A 23,428-nucleotide genomic window follows, 5' to 3' on the forward strand; every position below is an offset into this window, starting at 1 on the left:
AGTGCCTCTCCTGGTTGCAGCTAAGTGCATTCCATTTGGCCTCAATTATGCTTTTTCCTCTTTTCTGACCTACACATGTAAGAATGTTGTAGTCCCATGTTAAACAATGCCAAAGTTTCAGATAATGAGGTTTGTACATTTGGAAGTGAGCCCTGAAAGAAGTTTGGGATTGCTCAAAACGCTCTGTTTGAAAAGGCGTGGTAAAACCGTTCCTTTGTGATGTCACAGAGGCACTTTGGGAGTGTGACCAATCACAACTCATTCATTCATTTTCTACCGCTCATCTTCACAAGGGTCGCGGGGGGGTGCTGGAGCCTATCCCAACTGTCTTCGAGCGAGAGGCGGGGTACACCCTGGACTGGACCAAAAATGTGCGGGTTATTGTGTGTAGCTGCTCTATAGGAGACCACAACTCAAGACAAAGGATCAAAAAATTAGCTTAATAGGTGCCCTTTAATATTTCATTAACCAACTCAATCAATCAATTACCCATGAACCACTTAATTATGATAATGAAACAAATTCTCAACAATTAATTTAATCCGTTCCGAAAAATTTAAACTCAGGATATTTCTTGGAACACACAACACCCCCCTTCCCCCCATTTTGATTGAATTTTGTCTCATTTTCAAAGTAAGTGACTGCAATAAAGTATCCAGTTTAACAACTGCAAGTGCAAAGTACATTTCTTGGCCTGTGAAACCTTAAAACCAATTCCAGAGCCTTCTTGTAAACACAATTAAAAGAGTTTTCCCTCTCGCCTCTCCAAAGTGCGCAAATTCCTCAGTCAGTCACGTAGCCAGTCTGTAACACAAGCAAGCGATTCAATCAGCAAGTCAGTCAATCAACTTAACAAGCAGTCCATCATTTAGCCAGTAAATCTGTTGAAATTCAGCCAGTCAGACAGGCTGCGGGACTCTGCCTCTTTCCCTTAGGGCTCCGATGCGGTGGCACAGTGTACCATGGGACCTTTTCTGCGTAGGTGCTGAGATGTTAGTTTTCACAAGCTAACATATATTAACATCCTCCTGCTTTGTTTCCCTTGTCTCTCTTGCGCCCATCCCATAATACTACTTTGCTTTGTCTACCACACAGTGTTTTTGTTTTTTGTTTTTCTGCTGTGTCCTCACATTGTCGGTGCAAGACTGCTAGCGACCATTACCGATCATTAAAAATGGATAGACTATGAACGAAGCTACTAGAAGAACGATAGCCTGTGGCTTATACATTTATACAGAGACGTACAGTACACACACACACACACACAATGTGCCAACTAATGCGGGCATGCATTGAAAGGGCCACATTACACCTCCAACAATAAACACTTATTTAAAATGAGCAGAACGTGTTATGTAAGGGTGGAATTAATTCAATTCACCTTATTGACGATGGAAGAGATGAATAAATTGTTTATCTTATTTCTAATGAGATGTTGTATTGTGTTGTTGATCAGAATAAGCTTACATGGTAGAGTGGCTGTAGCTAAAATTCCCATACAAACACAGTAAAAGGCAATCAGAGAACGCATTCTAAGAGGTTGTGCATAATATGTAGTACTCTATATCGGTCACTAGGTGTCAGTAATGTTACTGTAATGTTTGGTGAAAACGAATAGGCTTTTATTGCAGGTGTGAATTCTTGCACAACAAAGATAATAATCCCTAATAAAAACACAGGCTACAACCCAGGGAAAGCTAAAGCGCAACTCTGAACTACTGATGTCACTTCCTGTCCGCCCGTCACTCAGCACACACCACCAGTCCTAGAATGGGTTATTTACTCTTATTTTGTTTGCCATATTCGATAATATGAGTATAAAGGTGACTAAAGTGGTGTTATTTCATGTTATACAAGGTCACTAACAGGTTTTCTATGTTGTAACCATAAAAACATTCAATTTATTAATATAGAATCCTACTTTGCAGAAATTCACTTTTCCCAGTCAGGTCTGGAACCAATAAAGTACACTCTAACGGCATTGTGTTAGAGGGCAATGCATCTACTTGTACTTGAACTGCACACACACATTTCTCTGCGCACAGTCAGGCTGTTGTAATCAAACACCACACACACACACGCACAAATTTGTACTGAACATTCACTTTCAACTTGTAGCACTACATTAATATGACGCACAACTTGTGTAGCAACATCTTGCATGGATGCACTCGGAGCAGAAGATGTGAGCTTAAAGCTCACGCATGGTGTTTACACACACAAAAGAGCACTCGAGCATCAAACAATTCTAGAACTACTCCGTGCCAACACACACACACACACAAACAGATCCGATCCTGACCCTCAGCACTTTGCCTTTGAAGGCCGAGACAAACACTGACACTGCCTGTCCTTTAAGTGATTCATCTGCTGTCTAAGTTTCACCTTTTCTTACAAAGAACACTAACAACACATTTTGCAGTCCAGTGAAGCAGATAATGTGAGAGACAGCTGCACTAAAATACTGGACAATTCAGGTAAGTGGAGTGCATGGATATTTAATTTTTTTAAAAAGTCAACGGTTGAGTCTACGGAAGGGCTTTGGATGATGGGAAGTGTTTGTCGATGACGGAGGGCCGCCAAGATAGAGACATAATAGTTGGAAACAATAGCAATCCTCTGCCAACCTGGAGTGTAATAATTACTGTAGCTGCATGTATTTCTGTCTGCGTGTTTCACAGTCTCGCTTTCTTTCTAAAATCACATTAATGGATGAAAGTAATTCTGCTGCTGCTGACTCATTGCTTTGAAATGGAAATAAAACTCATTGCCTCCATATGTGGAGTGGAGACACACACACACAAACACACACAGTCTAGGTGTGGTGCAAAAGTGTTGCACACGCGCACACACAGTATGCCCTTAAACCGTGCGGGGAAAAGCTGAAATAACACTAATGTGACATTAACAGACATATTAGCCTGCTTAATGTTAGCCCGCTAGCCAGCCATTACCCGACAGCTTACATAAAATGCCACACTAACAAAAAGGCGAAGAAAGACGGCTAAAGTAGCAAAAGTGCTTCATTAACAGACACTGCAACCCTCACGTTAAACTGCACCCGACTCTTAAAAGCTGCAGGGATGATACCACCTCACACACACAAGCACAATGCATCTGAAGTGTCTTTGGGCCAAAGCGCTTACTCCCTATCACATCCTAGCAGCTGACCCCCATGCTCTCATTTCTTGATGAGTAACAACCAAATTACTTTTATCTATGTTATTTTAGCAATGCAGCCCGAGGACATGTTACAGTGATAAGGGTATCTTTTAAAGCATCTGACCTCATTGACAATTATGGCATTCATTTGCAAGCTAATGATGCAATATTACACCTTCAACAGCATGCAATTGATACGGTCATGGAAAGAAATATTAGACCACCCTTGTTTCTTCAGTTTAGCCCTCCATTTTAATGCCTGGTACAAGTAAAGGTACATTTGTTTGAACAGACATAATGATGACAAAAATAGCGAGGAGATATCTAGCGACTTCCAAGGCCAAAAATGAGCGCAATGGGTCCCCTTTGAAGAAAAAGATGTTGCACCCGAATGCAAACCTTGTCATGCACAAGTCTCCCGTGGTGGCACAGAACCAGGGAAATTGAATACGACCAATCCCATCACGCATTTGAAGAAGGGTTTTCACGCCACCACTGTTTGACAGCGTGATAAACAAAAAGTCAAAGGCTGTAACATAAAAGAACCAGCTCCTGACACTGGTGAGTAATGTTGGGTTTAAACCTATGATTGGGCACATCGAGCCCCACTATATGATGCCTCTATACACTATACAAGGGAGTATAACTACACAAGTAAAAGTGTATTTTTCACATACCTACTGTTGTTGTATAAAGTCGTCCCTCAAATGGTTCCAGACCCGACTGCGATAAGTAAATTCCCGTGAAGTAGTATACAATATTAATCAATTTAATATTTACAAAACCTGTTCAGAACTATTAATACAATATATATAATGCAAAATAAAAATTGGAAGCAAAAATGTACCACTTCCACACAGAATGGGAGAACTTTTTTCACTCTATAATGTCGAACATACAATGGCTGACTACATGCAGTGTGAAGGTAATGTAATGTAATGCTATGTCTCATCAATGAGTCATTATTGATGCCCAGAGACCAGAATACCACATATTTTGCACAACACACTTGGTGTTTAAAATTGTTGAAAAATAATACAATATGCGACCTTTGATGGTTGAAGCCCAATGATACATCCATATATAAACTTAACTTTATGCAAACAAAATAAACAAGTAAAACAAAAAGATTATTTATTCTCATAAAAATTACTTGAATGGAACCGCAAGAAGCAAAGCAAATAGTTATGAAATATATAGTATTTTTTTTCTCCATTATGCATTCTGTGCTAATTTGTTGTGCTTATGTTTGTTTCATTGGACCCCAAAGTTATTCCAGATGTGGACAAATGTTTACCGTTAAGCTATTTGGATGATAGATCGCAGCCTGAGCGGAAGTCTTAACTCTCTGAGTGCCCTCCTAAGTGTTAAGCATTAGTTATTTGTTTTTCTCTGACCATGCTAATTAATCACCTTAAAGCACAAGCATCAAGTGAAGGTAATGTGTGCTACTTGTTCAAATCTACACAATACAGATGGGGAGCTAATGGAAGGTAGTGATGCAACATTTGCTCCAAGCTAAAGTGGTCTTGACGTGTAAAATGCACATGTACAAAACATACATTATATTTGAATGCGGACCAGTGACTTTGTGTACATATACATATAAAACTCCATGCTAACATTTACACTCAAAACCAAAACTGTATTCCAAAAAGTATTGCGACCATCAAAACTGCAGTGGAAATGATGGCGCCTACTTTATTAAAAATTGGTAAAATATACCATAGCTGTTGATGTTCTGGAACAATTTATCAAATTGAATTTGGATATTAGTTTTCATGGGTATCTTGTTGCCACACCGAGCAATCTTTCATTATGAACGCCAGTCGAGAGGTTCATTTCATGCTTATTTTTAGAGCTGGCTGAGTAATCCTGTGTTATGAAATAACCCTCAGCTCCCACCACAGTGAGGCGTCTGCACCAAAAAGCAACAGAGAAACAGCAACAAAATGTTGTGTTAAAAAAGGGCAGGAATTAAAAGAGAGGCACGGGTCAATTGCAACGACTTTATAGGGTCTTCATGTGTGCTTCCATTTTACAGTTCACCTGAGATCGATCAAATTTTGTCAAATGCTAGAATCCACAATTTCCAGTTAACTTGTAAATGACCACAATATAACCCCTCGGGCTACCTTTTACTCTCCCAGGGAAGTTGGAAAACTGCAGTTTAATCCAAAAATGTCAAATGACACAACTGCCATCTTCTAATGTCATATGAAATATACATGCTCTACAATTCCATTTTTTATCCTTGTCAGATACACAAGAAAATCAACTGGCTGTCATGTACCATTGACTGCAAACATTAAACATTGATGAATTGATCAACAGATGCGAGAGAGAGAGAGAGAAAGAGAGAGAGAGAGAGAGAGAGAGAGAGAGAGAGAGAGAGAGAGAGAGAGAGGGGCCGCGTCTGTTGAGCCTTCTTCAGGTCACCTCGGTGGATTTCTCAACAAATCTGAAGTATAAAGTCCGAATGGCATTACTTAATTCCAGGCATTACTAGCAGAGCAGCGCAAGATGGAAAAGTCATTTGTGATTAATCGTGTCTGCTGAGGAATACATTTTCATTTTCTCCTTCACTTTGTCTGTCCCTCTGCCCCAACATCTCCTACTTGTTCTCGCTCTCTTTGTCTTCTCTCTCACACACACACACACACACTTGCCCTCCTCTACCATCTCTTCCTACATTATAATCTACTGTATGTAGGCCATGGCTCTTTTAAAACTTCTGACAGAGCACTATCTCATTTGGAAGCCAGCATGAAGCAGCAATATGTCTCAGAGAGCCCTTTGCCATCACAAGCTCCATGTCTCACATGCATATTTGAGATGTAGTTACTGTTCACTTGTTTTATATCAGTGGTATTTGGGAAGTACCTCTTCATCAGATAGAGGTTGGGCTAATCCCCACAGCTCCGAAAATTATGCTAAACTGACCTTTTAATGATGTTCCACTAGCGATATGTGTCCCTAGAGCAGGGGTGTCCATTATGTCGCTCGCATGTGTCAACCACATCCCAAACGTAATAAATGAACTATATGCATGGTGAATGCTAGGTAGCTATTTTGACTGACAAATAGCACTACCGAGGTTATGTACACAACTACTGAGGAATTAGGTATAATTAGGTATAATTATCTTAATGTCAAATTATTGATCATCAACTATTGTGACGACCTGTGAACTTTGAAACTGTGAAATACTAATAACATTTATTATTTACTAACACGTGGCAAGATTTCTTGTTTAGTAGTATTGTAATTCTACATTTGATCAAAGTTACTTGAGATTTGTCAGATCAACACATGCAGATGTTGGAACTGTTCAGTCTGCACCCTTATACCGGGTACCATGAATCATCATGAACAGTAATAACACATCATACATACATTTATTTATGTATAGAGGAGATCCATGTTGTCAATATAGCGACATGGTCGCTGTATCAGAAAGTAGGGCTGGGTTAAAAGTGAAAAACAGGGCATGTAACAATTTCACAACTTTTCATCATTATTATTATTATTATAGAGTTTGTTTATTATACAAGAGTTTGTTGTGCCTTTCCAAAGAAAATGGGTCTCACATTCAAAACCTTGTTATCATTTAAATAAAGCTAGTTCATAGATGCATGAAGTACTTTATGCCAGTATTATTTTCTTCATATTTCTTCTTATTTAATGCATACAGTGCTATTGACATAGTGGTTTATGTACATTTTATTTATTATATAGCTGTCTGAAACACCAATTCGCTGCAAATGAAAAGGTGCTGTCTGCGCATGTTAAGTTTAAATATTGTGATTTATTATTAATTGGTTATGCTAACAAACTTCTAGTAAGGCAGGACTGCACATTCACAGTCACACCCTCGAGCAAAAGTAACCACACTCTTTCCCTACGACAGCAATACTTTCATGCATGCTCAGTTTTTTCCTCAATGTAACCTACAGTTATTTGGGGGAGTAGTTCTATTTAATTCCCATGTTTTCTCTGAGTGTTTCCCATGTATGACATTAGTATGCCAGTGTAACCTAAACACAAGGGACAACATGCAATGTCTTGTTGTTTGGCATTGACTCAATGTCAGCTATTGTCACTCAGCATATGTGTGTGTTAATCTGTGTGCTGAAGGTCTTGGTCTACATGACCTCATGAGGGTAAATATTTTGAAGCATGGATCGTAAGTGCAAATGCAAAAGTCGCCAGTCAACTACAGGGCAAATACTGTACAGGCGAGCATCCATTCACACCTATGGAGAATTTGGCTTCGACAAATTAACCTAACGTGCATGTTTTTGGACAATGGGAGGAGGCTGCATTTATCACCACACCAAATTCATTCATTTGGTCGAGGGTCGTGGGGGGGTGCTTTGGGCAAGAGGCGGGGTACACCCTGGACTGGTCGCCAGCCAATCACAGGGCACATATAAACAAACAACCATTCACACTCACATTCATACCTATGGACAATTTGGAGTCACCAATTAACCTAGCATGTTTTTGGAATGTGGGAGGAAACCCGAGTATCCGGAGAAAACCCACACATGCACGGGGAGAACATGCAAACTCCACACAGAGATGGCCGAGGGTGGAATTGAACCCAGGTCTGTGCGCTAACCACTTCTGTTGTCCACACCAAAAAGAGCAATGGCTAATATTTTCATATGAAATTATGTCTAGTACGTTTTACCTTGATTGAAGTTCTTGTTCTTATCTTGTCATTGATCTTTCTGTGAATAAAATACTGAGAAAATGGACCAACTGTCTGGTTATCCAGCATATGCTTGTCTCAAAGAGCCATGCAACATAATGCAATAGAGTGAATTTATTTGTGTCAATTCTCGCCCAACGCTAAAAAATCCAATTGTCCTTGAATGCGCCGTTGGCTGGAAACGAATGAAACAGCAGATTACAGAAAGGCTTTGAAGGCATCACCAGTGATCTTACACAACCGTAATAAAATGGCCAAATTAGACACAAGTGAGATGAATTACACCGTCCAAGTGATACATATAAGTGATACGAACGAATATTATGTCGAAAAACACAGCAATAAACAGTTGAATTAAGTATCAAAAAACGATTACTTTGCACAGGAACTCAACATTACACTCCACTTGGGCAATTGACTGGGCCATGAAAGAGGGAAACTTACATTCTCATGGACGTATAAAGATCGCTGAAGGGAAACGTGAGTGTCCACATGAACAGGAAATGACTTTAATGGCAATAGAGATTCTGTGTTCCTCTGATGGCTGCCACCTGCAGACTGATGAGGGCGATGGTCACACTAACGCGAGGTGAGTGGAGCCACGCCCCATTTAGGAGGAAATCGTTATTGTGGGATGCCGATGCGTTCAGAGTGTTCAGGAATAAGTAAAACATAAAACTTTTGAACCGGCGTTAAAGGAATAGTTTGGATTTTTGGACATGAAGATTATATTTAGTCCTTTTCTTTCATTTGATCTTTATGTGAGTATGTAATTTAGGCCATTTAGGCTTTTATCCCACTGTTACAGTTACCTGTCATCTTAAAGGGGAACTGCACTTTTTAAAATTTGTAATTACCTATGGACAATTTAGAGTCATGCATGTTTTTGGGATATGCGAGGAAACTGGAGTACAATGTCATGTATTCCATTGCAACTTGTATGCTCGTGTCAACCATTACAATTATCATAAAAGAAGTGTCAATACACTCACATCTTTATGATGAAAAGCGTCACTCCCTGCTTCATCTCTAAAACTACTGCATCCAAGGCTGATGCTCACAGTAGCAGTGCTGCTGCCCTCGTGTGTCTACTTTGTTGACACCTTTTGGTAGTTTTGATCAAATCTGATTGTTTTCCTCTCTCAGGAAAACTCCAATGCCAATCAGTTTGTTTCTCTCTTGTCGAGAAATAAGATGACCGTGCTTCTCCATCACAGAAGAACCAGACCTGGGCTCACGGCACCAAGTGTGGGGTAAGTCATCATTGATGGACTACATTGATGATGCAGATGTCATAAAGCTCCAGCATTTACACTATTAGTAACAGACAGATAAATACCCATCACACATTTGAATTGTTTTTAATGATACATTCAAATACATATATTGACAAAATATATTGATATCTGCAAACTCCTGCAGCCCCCACCCCCATATTTGAATGCCACCAGTACTGATTTTCACAGTTGAAGTTTCTTGACTTTTCATAACATTTTAAGTGACATTTCCACACAATCAATAATTAGTTGTGTCTTGGAATTTAAAGTGCATCATCATCCACATTTAAAAGGCTGCCCACCATCTGGGGTTTGAGGACATACAAAATAAATTATTGCCATCACCACGTCTGTCTTTCCAGATGCCTCTTTCCCCTTTCATTTATTTTAACTCCATCCTTGTGTAACTTAAATAACAAGGAGTGGCGGCACAGCTAGATTGAAATATTTTATCGGTTATGCTGGAAGCTGACATGTTCATTATGAGGCTTTTCAGTGGAGATACAATGTGCAGAAAAACATGCATGCACAGATTGGAGATAAATCACACATGAATGAAGAGCAGAAGTTACTTGATTTCTAAACAGTTCAAATGCACCATCAAAATAGTGTAGTCAATTCTCTTTGAACCGTGGACATGTAGCAAGGGCCCCGCAGGTCCAGAAATGAGCCTCTTGTCACCCTTTAGTGCCACCGTAGTTCTCCTAAAGACAAGTCAGGATATGTAGCAAGTCTCATTTGCATACACGTGCAAGGGAAAACTAAATCAGCTTGATAAACAGTGACCCCTAAACAGAATGATGTCAAGTTGGAACTTAAATTCTAGTCCTTGTTTTGTTTTCTTTAAGCTCTTTGGACGTTTGCACCAACATTTTGCAACCACCTCTCATATATCCATAATTAGTTTAATTAAAGACTGACTGAATTTTGTAGATGTAAGGATATCAGGGAGAATAAACGCAGCACAACATACAGCATAAAGTCAATTCACCAAGAGAAGCATCTTATTCTGACAAGTTGGTGCCTGTGTGTGTGTGTGTGTGTGTGTTAGAGAGGGAGGGGGGGTGACAGTGACAGGCATGAGGACAGGAGTGGATGAGCTACAAAAAACAGAGAAGCCATTGATAAACACAACTCAGCTTGCTGCACCAAAAAAGGAGAACGTTAACACTTTCCTCCCTCTCAGCTGCATGCATCCTTGTTGGTCACCAACTTCCCACCAGCAACACAATCACCACCAGCAGCAGCACTGCAGGCCTGCTGACACAAGGTGCACTCACAGAAGCATCTCCACGGCAACCAAGGCAAACTCAAGTTATAAGCTTGAGTGAGTGTGAGATTTTTTTTTTCCCTAAATGTTTTAATTAGACAGATCTCATCTGTGTGCATATTTGTGGTGACAGCAAACACACAGAAGACTGAAGTCATCCATGATTTATTGTTGAACTACTTGGGTAGATTTGAGGACTAAAAAAATGATGGCTGCAAGTTGGGCATTGCGCACATATGCACATGCACGCTATGGTTCCTTTTGGTTAGAAACTCGCTATGCACTAATTTGCACACACACACACACACACACACACACACACACACCTCAAGTTAGGCACGATCTCGCTGAGGCTTACGCGCTCACATACGCACACACTGACTTCTAAACTCACCCCTACAGGAGGAGAAATCCCCGACGAGGAGCCCGGTCAGGAGGAGAAGCCAGAGGTCCCGTCTTAGTCTGGCCATTTTCCTAACGGTCAGCCTCCTCCTCTTCATCATCATCATCATCGACCTCCCCAAATCCATCATGTTGCTGTTAAATAAATCCAAGCTGGCTTCAAGCCTTCCCCCCACCTTGCCGCTCTGCTTGACTGAAGGGAGCGGAGGGGGGTAAGAGATGACGGCCGCCCCCCCTCCTCCTTTTCTTCTTTCGTTGTTATATCTTTTCAATAAATAAAATAAAACACTAAACCAAAAAAAAAAAATGACGCCGCCACCCGAGGATCAATCGCGGATATTCCAGGCGCACATGTCTATGATGGAGGAGCTGTGTCGGACTGGCGGCGTGAGATGCAGCGCGCCACTGGTGTGAGATGTCATAGCAGAGGTGGAGGAGGAGGAAGGATGGAGCGACTCAGTGAAGGTGAGGAGAGGAGAGAGATGATGCTCGCTAGGTCCTCACAGCACACTGAGCAGCGACGACTGAGAGGCAGGAGAGAGAGAGAGAGGAAAGGGGAGAGGGAGGATAGGAGGGAGGGAGACAGAGAGAGAGAGAGAGACCTGTAACAGACTTTTATTGGCCTCGGTTTTTGATGAGTGTAAGACTAACATAGTGATGCCAATGCACACAGTAGATCCTCAATAAATAAAAGCTATTTCACCTGCTCGTGTCAAACCTCCATGGATATTGGCACCTTCACACTTCTGATACATGAACAGGAAAAGTCTTTCTTTTGGAAAAGTTTATCCCAAAGAACAAGTAAAAAGTCTCAAATATTACATAATACACTCTGGATCAGGTGGTGGTAGTCTCCGAATCTGAACTTTCCGGGTTTCGGGCAAGATACCGAACCCCAAGTTGCTCTCGATGCTGCGTCATCAGCAGATAAATGTGCTAACAGTGTCAAAGCATTTTGAGTGCCTTGGAGGTGGAAAAGCGCTATACAAGAACATTTACCAACGACTAAAAATAATGATATAGCATATAGCATATAGCACACACACATTGTCCCAGGAGTCCAGTTCTGGCCGGAATTCCTTCAAAAAGGCCAGGAATACAGTAGGAGACAAATACAATGATTTTTAATGCACGTCATGATAATTCCACCAGAACTGGACTCGTGGGACCAAGTGGGGCAGTAAGTCACCGTTGATGTACTACACTGCTGATGAGGATGTCATACAACTTCCTGTCAGAAACTTCTAAGTATCCCTTCAATAGTTGCAGCATGCATGTACGAGTACGAATCCCTCACTCGAAGTATGTACAGTGTGGGAAATAGGAAATGTATTTTTGTCAGTGGACCTAACAATGCTTACAGTAAAACATATACATAAAGTCTCACCTAAATTGGACAGCGTATGTGACGTGCACATTGTCCGATGACCTCACATTCCCAAAACAACATGATGTCCCCTGGGTCACATACACTTGAAGGACTTTACTTTGTATGGTAGATTGTTTTATTACTATTAAGAGGATATGAAATATATAATGATGTGAAAAGGGTGTTTCTGATTACGTGAGCGTACTGTAAAGATCACCACAGCAACCCCCCCAGATACAGTAGTACCTCAGTTTTTATTATTAATTTGTTCCGGAAGATTAAACAAAAATGTAAAGGTAATAAAACCAAAGCAATTTTTCCCAAGAGAAATCCATTTCAAAGTAATCACAGCTTTATATGGCAAAGACAATGTGAAATAATTATAAATGATAAATGAATGGTACATATTGTTGATGCAGACTTCCCATACATCCTGGCGAGATTGAATCCAATAGTGTTCTCACCTTCTTAATTAAAATACTCTATTTGGCCCCATTGCAGGTTATTTAGCAGCTGCTTTCACGAAAAATACACAGAAACACAGAAATGTCTTAATGTATGCCTGTGCATTAACACAAATGACCAGTGCCAGTTTGCAATATTCACCGACTCCCTAGAACACACCAACTCCCAACTTCCCGATCAAAATGCATCACATGTCTGTTTGTGGCCACAGGCTTGTGCACTATGCCCTCCACTGGGGGATGTTGTGTGTATTTCCCTTTAGGAGGTTTGTACAGAAACCTCCTGTGGGAGAAACTAGGTGTCAACATACCTAACAACACTAAACCTTGATTGGCAACCTTCAACAGTCATCTCACATAGACGTGCAGTGATAAAAGCACACCGTGTTCCTCTGTTAAAAAACACAGGAAAGTAGGAAAATTATGGGTGCGAAAGGATGGAAAGAGTGCAGACAGGAAAAGTGAAAGGTGACAGGGGAGAAACAGTAGGCTAATGGGGTATATAATGTGGAGGAGCGGAGGGAAGGTGGGAAGAAAGATGTACAGTCTACAAAGAGACAGTGTGGCGAGAAGAACATGGGGAAACATGACAGGAGGGAGTGGGAAGAGCGGATAAAAAATAAGGATGGCTCCTCGAGGGAAGCAAGAGTGGAAGTGGTGGAGGGAGATGGAGGTTATATGATAAGGAAAGAATGGCCACAAAATTAGGTGGACAGTCATTTAACTGTGTTTGCAATCGTGCTCCCGCTATGATGAAGTTAAACTCCAGTGCAACTACTACAATAGCAAATATTACTGCATTGATGCAGCACTTGTGCATGTGTACCTAATGTTTTGTTTAGTCAGTCAAGATAGGCATGGTGAAAGAATAAAAAGAAAACGCCATGTATGTACATGCTCAACATCGTCGTCATCCTTCAGTTACCACATAAACACCACTCGCATTTCCACGGTGAGGGCCACGAGCCAGGTATTGATCCACCATCTCTGATGGCATGTGTGGAGGATAACGTTAACCAGATTACAATGCTACGAATACAACATGGAGATTTAGCCCACTGAGCCGTCTGGTGGCGGCGGTGGCAAACGTCAATTGTGAGTCCAAACCAGTCTGTTATTAACAGGGATTAACAGCAGGTATAAACTTCCAGTCAATGGGTGTAAATTACAGGCAAAATTGTGCTCCATCTTTAACTCACTCTGTGTTAAGGCTAAAGGGTGAATACACTATCAATGCAGGAAGTATTACATAGGTGTTCATTTTTGCAACCTTCTTCACCCAGCATAATTCAAGCTTCACATATCTATACTTTTGCACCACTGGTAACAATGTGTTGCACTTTTTGATTCATAACAATACACACATGCTGCTGGAACATGCCAACATTGAATCAGAACTATAATCCTCATTTATCTGCAGGCCTTAAAAACAGCCTGCTGAATCCTCAGGCTGCACGTTTCAGGCTTTACACACCGCAGCAGCTTGCCGTTTATTCTATTATTATTATTACTATCTCATCACGGATTTGTTCTTAATCTGCCGCCATGTTAATCCACAGTGTATTTGTTCCACTTGGCAACTTCCGTCCAATTCCCAATGAGTAGTTAACCATCTCAACTTTGATACCACAGCCTGTGTGTGTGGGGGGGGTTCAGATATTTTGCAGCATTACTGTGAGTCATCCATCAAGCTGGTTGCTCTTTCTGTACATCGGGCCTCTGTAGTCATCTTATGTATTTTTACTTTTTTTTTAAATGTATGTCTACTAGTGGGAGGCATTGTAAAAGCAAAGAAAAAGAAACCTATCATCAAGTGTAGAGGGACATTACCAGATGGATAAATGGATAGATGGATAGATGGATAGATGGATGGATGGATAGATGGATAGATGGATAGATGGATAGATGGATAGATGGATAGATGGATGGATGGATGGATATATGGATAGATGGATAGATGGATAGATGGATAGGATAGATAAGTTAGATAGATTAGATAGTTAGATAAGATTGATAGATATCAGCACCATGGAGAGCGTTTTACTTTTGCTAAGTGTAGTTATGCTGCCATCCACTGGTTTTAATGGTCATTGCATGATAAAGCCATTTAAATTGTACAGGTGGAGAGCACATCATAGCAGATAAATGCAAATATGGCAAAGAAAAAAACGCACAAATTTAGACTGATCTTTTTTCTTGGGCTTGGGAATTCAACTTTTCATTTCAGGGAAAATCTTTAAAGTCCTACACAACATCAAAGGTCGAATCACCGTAATGCCCTGCATGAAAGAGATAAATTGAATACACATTACATATACATAATATACAAAATTATGACATCCAAACAAATCACAGATTGACTACAGAAATGTTGATAATATTGTTTCATCATTTTCTAATACGGTATGTATGTTGTATTGTTGCATCATAGGTTTGGATAGATTAAAAAAAAAGACATGTCCTTGTTCCAGAGCAATGCTAACCTAACCTTACTGCAGAGTGTGGAGGACAAATGACTTCCAGTGATTTGTTTGCATCGACATTAACGGAAAACAAAAGCATTTTGCAGAGGGGAAAATGCTGCATAACGCTGCAGATCTATTTGTTTTCTCTTTGACCTCATTATGCAAAGACTGAAAGTACACACAGAGCTAAACTGTATGACTTTTTAATGAGAAAAAAGATTGGTGGCATTAATGCCGCAGTGTGAAAGTTTTCCATATGAGTTTTGCCCCTTTACTTTTTTCCCATTTGCATTTCTATTTTTCAACATGTATTCTATCACTGGAAGGTCTACTCCAAAGGTATATTCATTAAAAGTGATCCAGGTAACCTTTTTTTTTAAAGAATGAACATTATATTCCCAACATCCCTCAAAAGCCACCATATGGTCATAATGGTCAGTTTGAACACTCAACTGCGGGGCGACAACTGCCTGTCATTCGTTTTATGACTCGGGCTATTTTCTCAACTGACCAAAACAAATTTAATTCTGCTAAATAAAGTCCAAATAAAATACACAGATGTTCTTATAAGCACTACACAATAATAACATTGCAAAGAAGCCACAGTAATCCATAGATTAGAGCAGCCAAAACCAACATACCTTCATATAGATATGTATGTATAATGTAGGCCAACATAACATAATTATACTGGTTGTCATGGCACTGACATTTAGTTATTCAACCATCTAGCTTGCAGCCTGACAAAGCAACAGCGGGTTTTAAATAAAGATTGAAAGCGTTTTCCAATGAGAATTTAGCAGCTAGCTGTGTGAAATCGCCTTCAAAATTATTATGAGCATTAAGGGCTTGGGGTCTGATCATTGGTCTCCATTTTGATACTGACTCCAATGGCTCCATTGACTCTAATTGGTGGAAATATTGAAATGCTCTAACTACTTTATACTTTGTTTGTCTTTTTCTTTCATGACTTTCAATCGTCCAAATTTTTTTATGGTTGATTGGAGCATCGGACAGGACATGACCACCTTGGCACCAGTGTTTACCTCCTCAGATAGCACCCCCTACTGGATAAATTGTGTTACAATTCTACAGAAAACACGAAATGTCATTTCTGGGCGGCACGGTGTTCGAGTGGTTAGTGCAGCTAGGAGACCAGGGTTCAATTCCACCCTCGGCAATCTCTGTGTGGATTTTGCACGTTCTCCCCGTGCAAGCGTGGGTTTTCTCCGGGTACTCGGGTTTCCTCCCACATTCCAAAAACATGCTAGGTTAATTGGTGACTCCAAATTGTCCATAGGTATGAATGTGAGTGTGAATGGTTGTTTGTCTATATGAGCCCTGTGATTGGCCGGCGACCAGCCCAGGGTGTACCCCGCCTCTCGCCCCGAAGACAGCTGGGATAGGCTCCAGCACCCATGGACCTACATATGGACCCTTGTGAGGAAAAGCGGTAGAAAATGAATGAATGAAAATGTCATTTCTCTAAGATTGTCACATAAAAATATATAAAAACGAGCAGATATGGGAGGGGTATACTCACGTTTGTGACATACTATAGGCAGATAGATATTTTTTTGTTCTGAAATCTCTATGCGTAGTGCTGATATTTGATCTGACTGAAGTCGACTCAGCGCAGGAGACTTAATTGACTCAATTTGAGTTGTCACAGGACAAGAACACTGGCACATTTTAATGAGCACAGGTCTCAAGGTGAGTGGGATAAAACAAGTTTTAAGAAATCTCGTGCAAAAAAAGAGTAAAATGTTGAAGTACAGGACTGAATCAGAGACGTCCTCTGATGAAAACACGAGGCCCGTCTGGAGGTGAATTATCTTCTTTGTGGAGTGTATATAAGTGTATTTTCTCTCTGTGTGTTTGTCTCTCTGGGATCTAATAGAGAACACACCTGTTCTCCTTTGAGAGCTGAAAGTCAGACATGATGAAAAAAAGAAAGAAGGGCAGAGACGATATAAGAGACAAGGGAGGCAACAGAACACAAGACGGAAGGGGTCGGGAACATGAAACGTGAAACGTGAAAAATGTGGCAGGATGATCAGGGCTTAGGCAAAAAGGAGAAGGTAGGAACACAACACGCATCTCTCACTATCAATTGTGTAATGCTGGCTTTTGATCAATTTCTAAAGGTAAATGCTATTTTACTGTGAAAGTGTTGTCTTGTTTGATTGCTTGTGTTTCCTCCTTGTAATAAAACCCAGTCAAGGGTCAAGACCAGTGACAGAACCTTAGCTCTGATTTAAAAAAATGCAGAGTCAAACAAACGCAATAAAACAAGAAGATAAAATGAAAACACAAAGTACAGCAACGGGAAGCAAATGTTAAAAATGCAGAGAGAAAAATGAAGAATTAAAAAAGATGCCAAGCTCTAAGTTAAGGGCAAAAAGTTCTTCTCCAGTCCTGTAGGTGGCGGTAATGACTTTTTCTTTCCATCATGTCTAATATACCAGTATGCAGAAGTTTGTAATTCATCTATTCATTCATTCATTTTCTACCGCTTTTTCCTCACGAGGGTCGCGGGGGTGCTGGAGCCTATCCCAGCTGTCTTCAGGCAAGAGGCGGGGTACACCCTGGACTGGTGGCCAGCCAATCACAGGGCACATATAGACAAACAACCATTCACACTCACATTCATACCTATGGACAATTTGGAGTCACCAATTAACCTAGCATGTTTTTGGAATGTGGGAGGAAACCGGAGTACCCGGAGAAAAACCACGCATGCACGGGGAGAACATGCAAACTCCACACAGAGATGGCCGAGGGAATTCATTTACCATATATCCATTTTCCTGTTTTCTGTTATGGGGGGACTTAAAAGTGAAAGCACGTCTTTTCTGGCATCCTGCTGTCTCGGGAGACAATGGTAGTGCCCCGGTAGGTCAATAATCAGGTTTGTCGAGAGCAGCATCTAAGGTGACTCAGCAGTCTGATTCTGGCATGGCAGACTCCGCCGCAGATGTGGCACACCTGGCTCCTCTGTCTCTGTTTTCTACATCTTCTCTTGCTTTCCAGCTGGAGGTCCATCTTCTCCTCACCCCTAACCTTTCACAAGGGGTCGGTGTACACTCAGCTCCCATGCACACTGAGAGCATCGTGGAGCTCTACGCATCCAGAGGAGCGATGCCGCCAGTGTGACATGGCTCAATCTAAAACGTAAATGTTTCTTAATCTTCATTAAATCACTATTCATTACACTGAAGCCTCATTAGGGCTCGGCCACTTAACTGTCGGTGTGTGAAAACGTGTGATGGATGAATGTTGCATGATAAATTAAACAAGAGTCGTAACTGCAAGATAAAAGGTGATAGCTGGAGGCAAGTCGGGATGTCGTTATTATTCTGTCTAGACTTTAGTACTAGGCGCCGGCCTCTCAATACTAAAATTAGTTTTATTTTGATGAAGTGATGGCCAATTTAAGATGAACAAATTAAGTTTATTTGAAGTTAAAAACTGAAGAAACAGGGTTAGCCCCTCAAAGCTGAAGCACTTGGGAGGTTTTCTTCTATTGTGTGGTGTTTTGTTGATGTTGTGTTGTGTTGTGTTGTGTTGAACACACACCTGAACTAAACAAGATAGACGTAACTGAACACGTGTGGGTAATCATGGCAGAGCAGGAAGTAAGTGCAAAATAAGAGGATCCAAACAGAAACTAATGCCCAAAAAGAGAACATAAACTATCATGCCGGAACCTACACAGGGTGTGACAGAGATGCGCACATACCTCACAACTAGGAGACCAGGGTTCAATTCCACCCTCGGCCATCTTTGTGTGGAGTTTGAATGTTCTCCCCGTGCATGCGTGGGTTTTTTCCGGGTACTCCGGTTTCCTCCCACATTCCAAAAACATGCTAGGTTAATTGGCTACTCCAAATTGTCTATAGATGAATGAATGTGAGTGTGAATGGTTGTTTGTCTATATGTGCCCTGTGATTGGCTGGTGACCAGTCCAGGGTGTACCCCGCGTCTCGCCCGAAGACAGCTGGGATAGGCTCCAGCACCCTTGCGACCCTCGTGAGGATAAGCGGTAGAAAATGAATGAATCTATTTTACACAATACACATAATTTCCTAATAAACCACTTGGGAGCCAAAAGAGCTGGTTCTTTTTAGTGAACCAAGCCAAAAGAACCGACTCTCAAAAATGACACGTAATTTCCATCACGTCCCCCGTGATTCAATAAAAAAAAGCTTCCAGATGAAAACTGTCTGTTCTGTTCTTCGACTTTCTTTTCTTCCAGCGAGCAATAAAATGAGTCCATAGTGACTTATCAACCTTGGAGACACTGGCTGATTTTAAATCCGACATAAACTCCCTAATTAGCTGAGGGGAGGAATTACTATCAGGTATAAAGCTGGTGCTCCCTGTTGAATTATTCTTGCACCCTGTAGGTTTTACTTTCTATTTTGCTTTATTGGTGCCAAGCAGGGGGGGCACTATGACTAAAATTTCCATGCATTTTTCAACAGAGGATTGATGGTGTTTAGTACTTTAGTCAAAAACTGTTTGAAAGTCTATTCCTTTATCCTTCAGAAATATGCAGTGTGTTTCATAGATTCATACTTTAAAATTTGTACAATATATTGTTTTAAACTAATGTTATGCAGCTCCAGACTATTTTGTTTTAGTTAGCAGAGGGGGTAAAATTGCTCTTTTAAAAGTATAGATTAGTGACCCCTGCTGGGGACAGACTCATCACTGTCCGAGATGAGCCCAATGAGGGTGGTATCGTCTGCAAACTCGATCAGTTTGACAAACTGAAAAGGGAGAAAAGTAAAGTACCCAGCGCTGGGGGCATCCAGTGTTGATAGCCAAAGTGTCTAAGGCAGCCAGTCTCCCCCAGCCAGACATATTCTGCCTTCAATCTGTCAGGAAGTCAGTAATCCACCTGCAGATGGAGCTGGGACAGTTTGCCCTGGAGCAGAGCAGGGAGGATGATGTTGTGGGCCAAGATGAAATCCGCTACCAAGATCCTGACATAGGTTCCTGGGGAGTCCAGATACTGAATGATGAAGTGGATCTGCCTCATTATATCAATATTCATTCATTCATTTTCTACCACTTATCCTCACGAGGGTTGAGGGGGTTGCTGGAGCCTATCCCAGCTGTCTTCGGATGAGAGGCGGGGTACACCCTGGACTGGTCGCCAGACAATCACAGGGCACATATAGACAAACAACCATTCACACTCACATTCATACCTATGGACAATTTGGAGTTGCCAATTAACCTAGCATGTTTTTGGAATGTGGGAGGAAACCGGAATACCCCGAGAAAACCCACGCATACACAGGGAGAACATGCAAATTCCACACAGAGATGGCCGAAGGTGGAATGGAATTGAACTCGGGTCTCGTAGCTGTGAGGCATGTTTGCTAATCACTCGATCGCCGTGCAGCCTAAAATAGAAATATAATTCTTAAATATTATCAACTAATATACGTATATCTTTTAAAAAATGTGATAAAGTGAGGCCACAAAATTCTAAGCGGGGACAAAATGAAAAAAGAAAGAAGTTATGATGTTTCAGGGAAAAGGAGCCGTATTAGAAGACAATAGAACAAACTGGAAAAAAACATCCCAGAAAAAGCTCTGGTTTAAAAAAGCAATCCAGGATGAAGAAGAGGGAATCAGGAAGGTGTAGAACAAAGCGTCTAAAAGAAGTTCATGAGAGAAGTCAACCCTACAAAACAAGTACCATGGCTCCCTGCGTTAAAAAGCCAAGACTCTCTGGGGAGGATCCTCGAGAGGGACAAAGTGTGAACCGGATTTACTCACAATGACAAGGTTTTAGGGGGGAAGGGATGGAGAAAGATGCAAATTGGGATGCTATATGAAAGCAAAAAGGGAAGTGCAGCGGGAACGAGAAGGGAAGTGATGTGTAGGTTGACGTGCGTGCCTGTGCGTGTGTTTGGGGTAATGATGGCGGTAAGCGCTTGATGGGAAAATGTGGTTAATGTTGTCAAGATAAGGAGGCAAGGAGTGGCACCAAGGAGCTTTTTACATGAAGACGTGGCTTTTAATGTGGAGCGGGAGGTGCTCGATGAAGGAGAAGAGGATGATGGAGGAAATGAAGGGAAAGGATGTGTTGGGGGGGGGCGGGAGGGGTATATTGTTTGAGGTGAAGAGCCGAGAGTATGAGCACACACAACGTGCTATTGACTGAAGGCTTTCCCTGTTAATTGCATATTCGCCGTGAATGCATTTCCAATAGCTGAGCGGAATGAGAATACCTTTCACTCAGGGAAATGAAGGAAAGCGGACATGCAGGAGTAAACCTTTCAGGACACTTTGAGGAAAACATATGGCAACTTTCATAGGGATTTGTACAAAAGAACAAATAAATGAATTATTCTAATGACAGGAATAAACTTAATAATATTTATTCAACTTAAAAGCAGTTTTCGGCTGTGCAATATGTTCCCTTACTACCCCGAAAATGAACCGAACTGTGATGATCTGACTTGTGAGCTGCTTTTTTGTGCAAAACCTCTTCTTATTTTGGCCATGCTAGCATGTTTCCCCTATCAAAGCTTACTTTTTGCTATTTACAGTGCATACGCTATGGCCTTGTGCTAGTATTTGAGAACAGGACACATATAGTCAAACAACCATTCACACTCACATTCATTGGAGTCAACTCCGTGCGGCAAGGTGGATCTCAACGCCCGCCTCTTGGTCCCAAGGCCGAGGTGCGGTGCACCTGTTTTTGAACGTTTCTCCTCCTTAAATGGACAAAAATAAGTGTGTAAGATGGAAGTCTTCTGCATACAATATTTGTATTTTTATTTGTTTTATATGAGAAGTGTATTTATTGGAGAATTAAGCATAGCCCAAATAGTGAGGACAATACATGGGTCATATTGATGCACTCGTAATCTTGACATAAATCAAATCAACTTTATTTGTATAGCACTTTTCCTGCAAAGACATGCAACACAAAGTGCTTTACAGAATTAAAACAATTACCACAATTAAAAGGAAAAAACAAAGAAACAAAATAAAGCCCCTCCTTCCCACCCTCCATACTAGACACACACACACACACCCACACAATGACACAATCACACACAGTAGGGAGACATGGCATGGCACTGAGGATCAAGGAAACGCCACCTTTGGGGCCGTCCACACTGGGAGGACCAGCACCCGGGCCCCCCGACTCCGACAGACGGGCGGACCCCCACATTAAAGGGAGGAACCCCCAGCCGGCGGGGTCGAAGGGACCCAAGGATGGCACCCCCTCAGCAGACCCGACACAGCCCCCAGTGTGGAGGACCCCCCCCGAGGAAACACTGGAGTTAAAAGCTGAAGACTAAGAGCATAAAATAGGACTAAAAAGATAAAAACATAAGAAAAGTTTAAAAATATTAGTTAAAAGCCTGATTAAAAAGGTGTGTTTTCATGGACAGGCAGAAAGCATGTTTTGTTTGTGTTTTGTTCATAAATCCACACAAGCTCTTTATCCATTTGACCTCAATTGCACTTTGTTGGACAACCATTTAGTGACGGCGAAAAGACGAACGTATGATTTTGTTTTTACCAGTGTTGACACGCCCGGCATGTGATGTTTGGGATGAATTATTTTATTTGCATGATGAGATCATCATGATGCAGCGCAGACGAATTTACCCCAAACTATCAAGTCACAGCTGAACCAAATAGACTCAATGGGATGGATTTCAACATGCAGATAGCAACCCAGATCACGATCCTTCCCTCTCCTTTGGATTTGCTCAAGAGGAAGTGAAGTTCAACCCGATAAAAATGTTTGACCCTGCAGTTGAAGTTGATGAAACTCAATCAAACCGTATGTGACCCAGCAGTAATGGCTGTTTGAAATGATTTGACCCTTATTAAAAGAGCCTCTGACCAAAATTGTGAGTGCATGCTGTTCTGTGTCTGCCTGTTTTTAGTTCAATCAGCTTCCGCCACCTTTCTATTATGGCTGCACGGCATACACACAGCACACACACTTACACTGTTTATGCAAAAACACACAACAATGCCCCCTTTAATCTTGCAAGTCCTGACAGGCCACACACACACACATACACACACAGGTTGGAGATCAATTTCAATTCTCCAGTTAGGGAACAAGTCAGCAGACAGCCTTTCATCTCCTCAGCTTCTCTCACTTCCTCTCACTCTGCACACTATTGATCTGCGTCACCCTCTTGCTGTCTTCTTCTCCTCTAACCCCTCTCTTTGGTCGACTCGTTCACTCCATCTTTCACTGATGTCCATCTCTGATCTCTGATCCCTTCTACGTCTCGTGCAGAAG

At 41.3% G+C, this 23,428-nt stretch overlaps 1 protein-coding gene and 1 long non-coding RNA gene across 5 annotated transcripts in view; one reads left to right on the top strand and one right to left on the bottom strand.

Annotated features, from left to right (window-relative positions):
- Nucleotides 1–11,352, bottom strand: part of LOC131139316 (CUB and sushi domain-containing protein 1-like) — a 361,438-nt gene extending 350,086 nt beyond the window's left edge. For 2 of the 4 annotated variants that reach the window (XM_058088813.1, XM_058088812.1), the window contains exon 1: nucleotides 10,821–11,352. In XM_058088813.1, coding sequence (XP_057944796.1) covers nucleotides 10,821–10,959 — 139 coding nt within the window. In that variant the 5' untranslated portion in view covers nucleotides 10,960–11,352. The other 2 variants (XM_058088816.1, XM_058088818.1) reach the window with 2 other exon arrangements.
- LOC131139318 (uncharacterized) lies at nucleotides 2,331–11,301 on the top strand. Its single transcript, XR_009132222.1, has 4 exons — nucleotides 2,331–2,477; nucleotides 9,026–9,132; nucleotides 10,343–10,483; nucleotides 10,829–11,301. It is a non-coding gene; the product is annotated as an uncharacterized LOC131139318 (long non-coding RNA).
- Nucleotides 11,353–23,428: the final 12,076 nt, after the last annotated feature.

The sequence above is a fragment of the Doryrhamphus excisus genome, chromosome 12 (genome assembly GCF_030265055.1).
Source record: "Doryrhamphus excisus isolate RoL2022-K1 chromosome 12, RoL_Dexc_1.0, whole genome shotgun sequence".
Lineage (NCBI taxonomy): Eukaryota > Metazoa > Chordata > Actinopteri > Syngnathiformes > Syngnathidae > Doryrhamphus > Doryrhamphus excisus.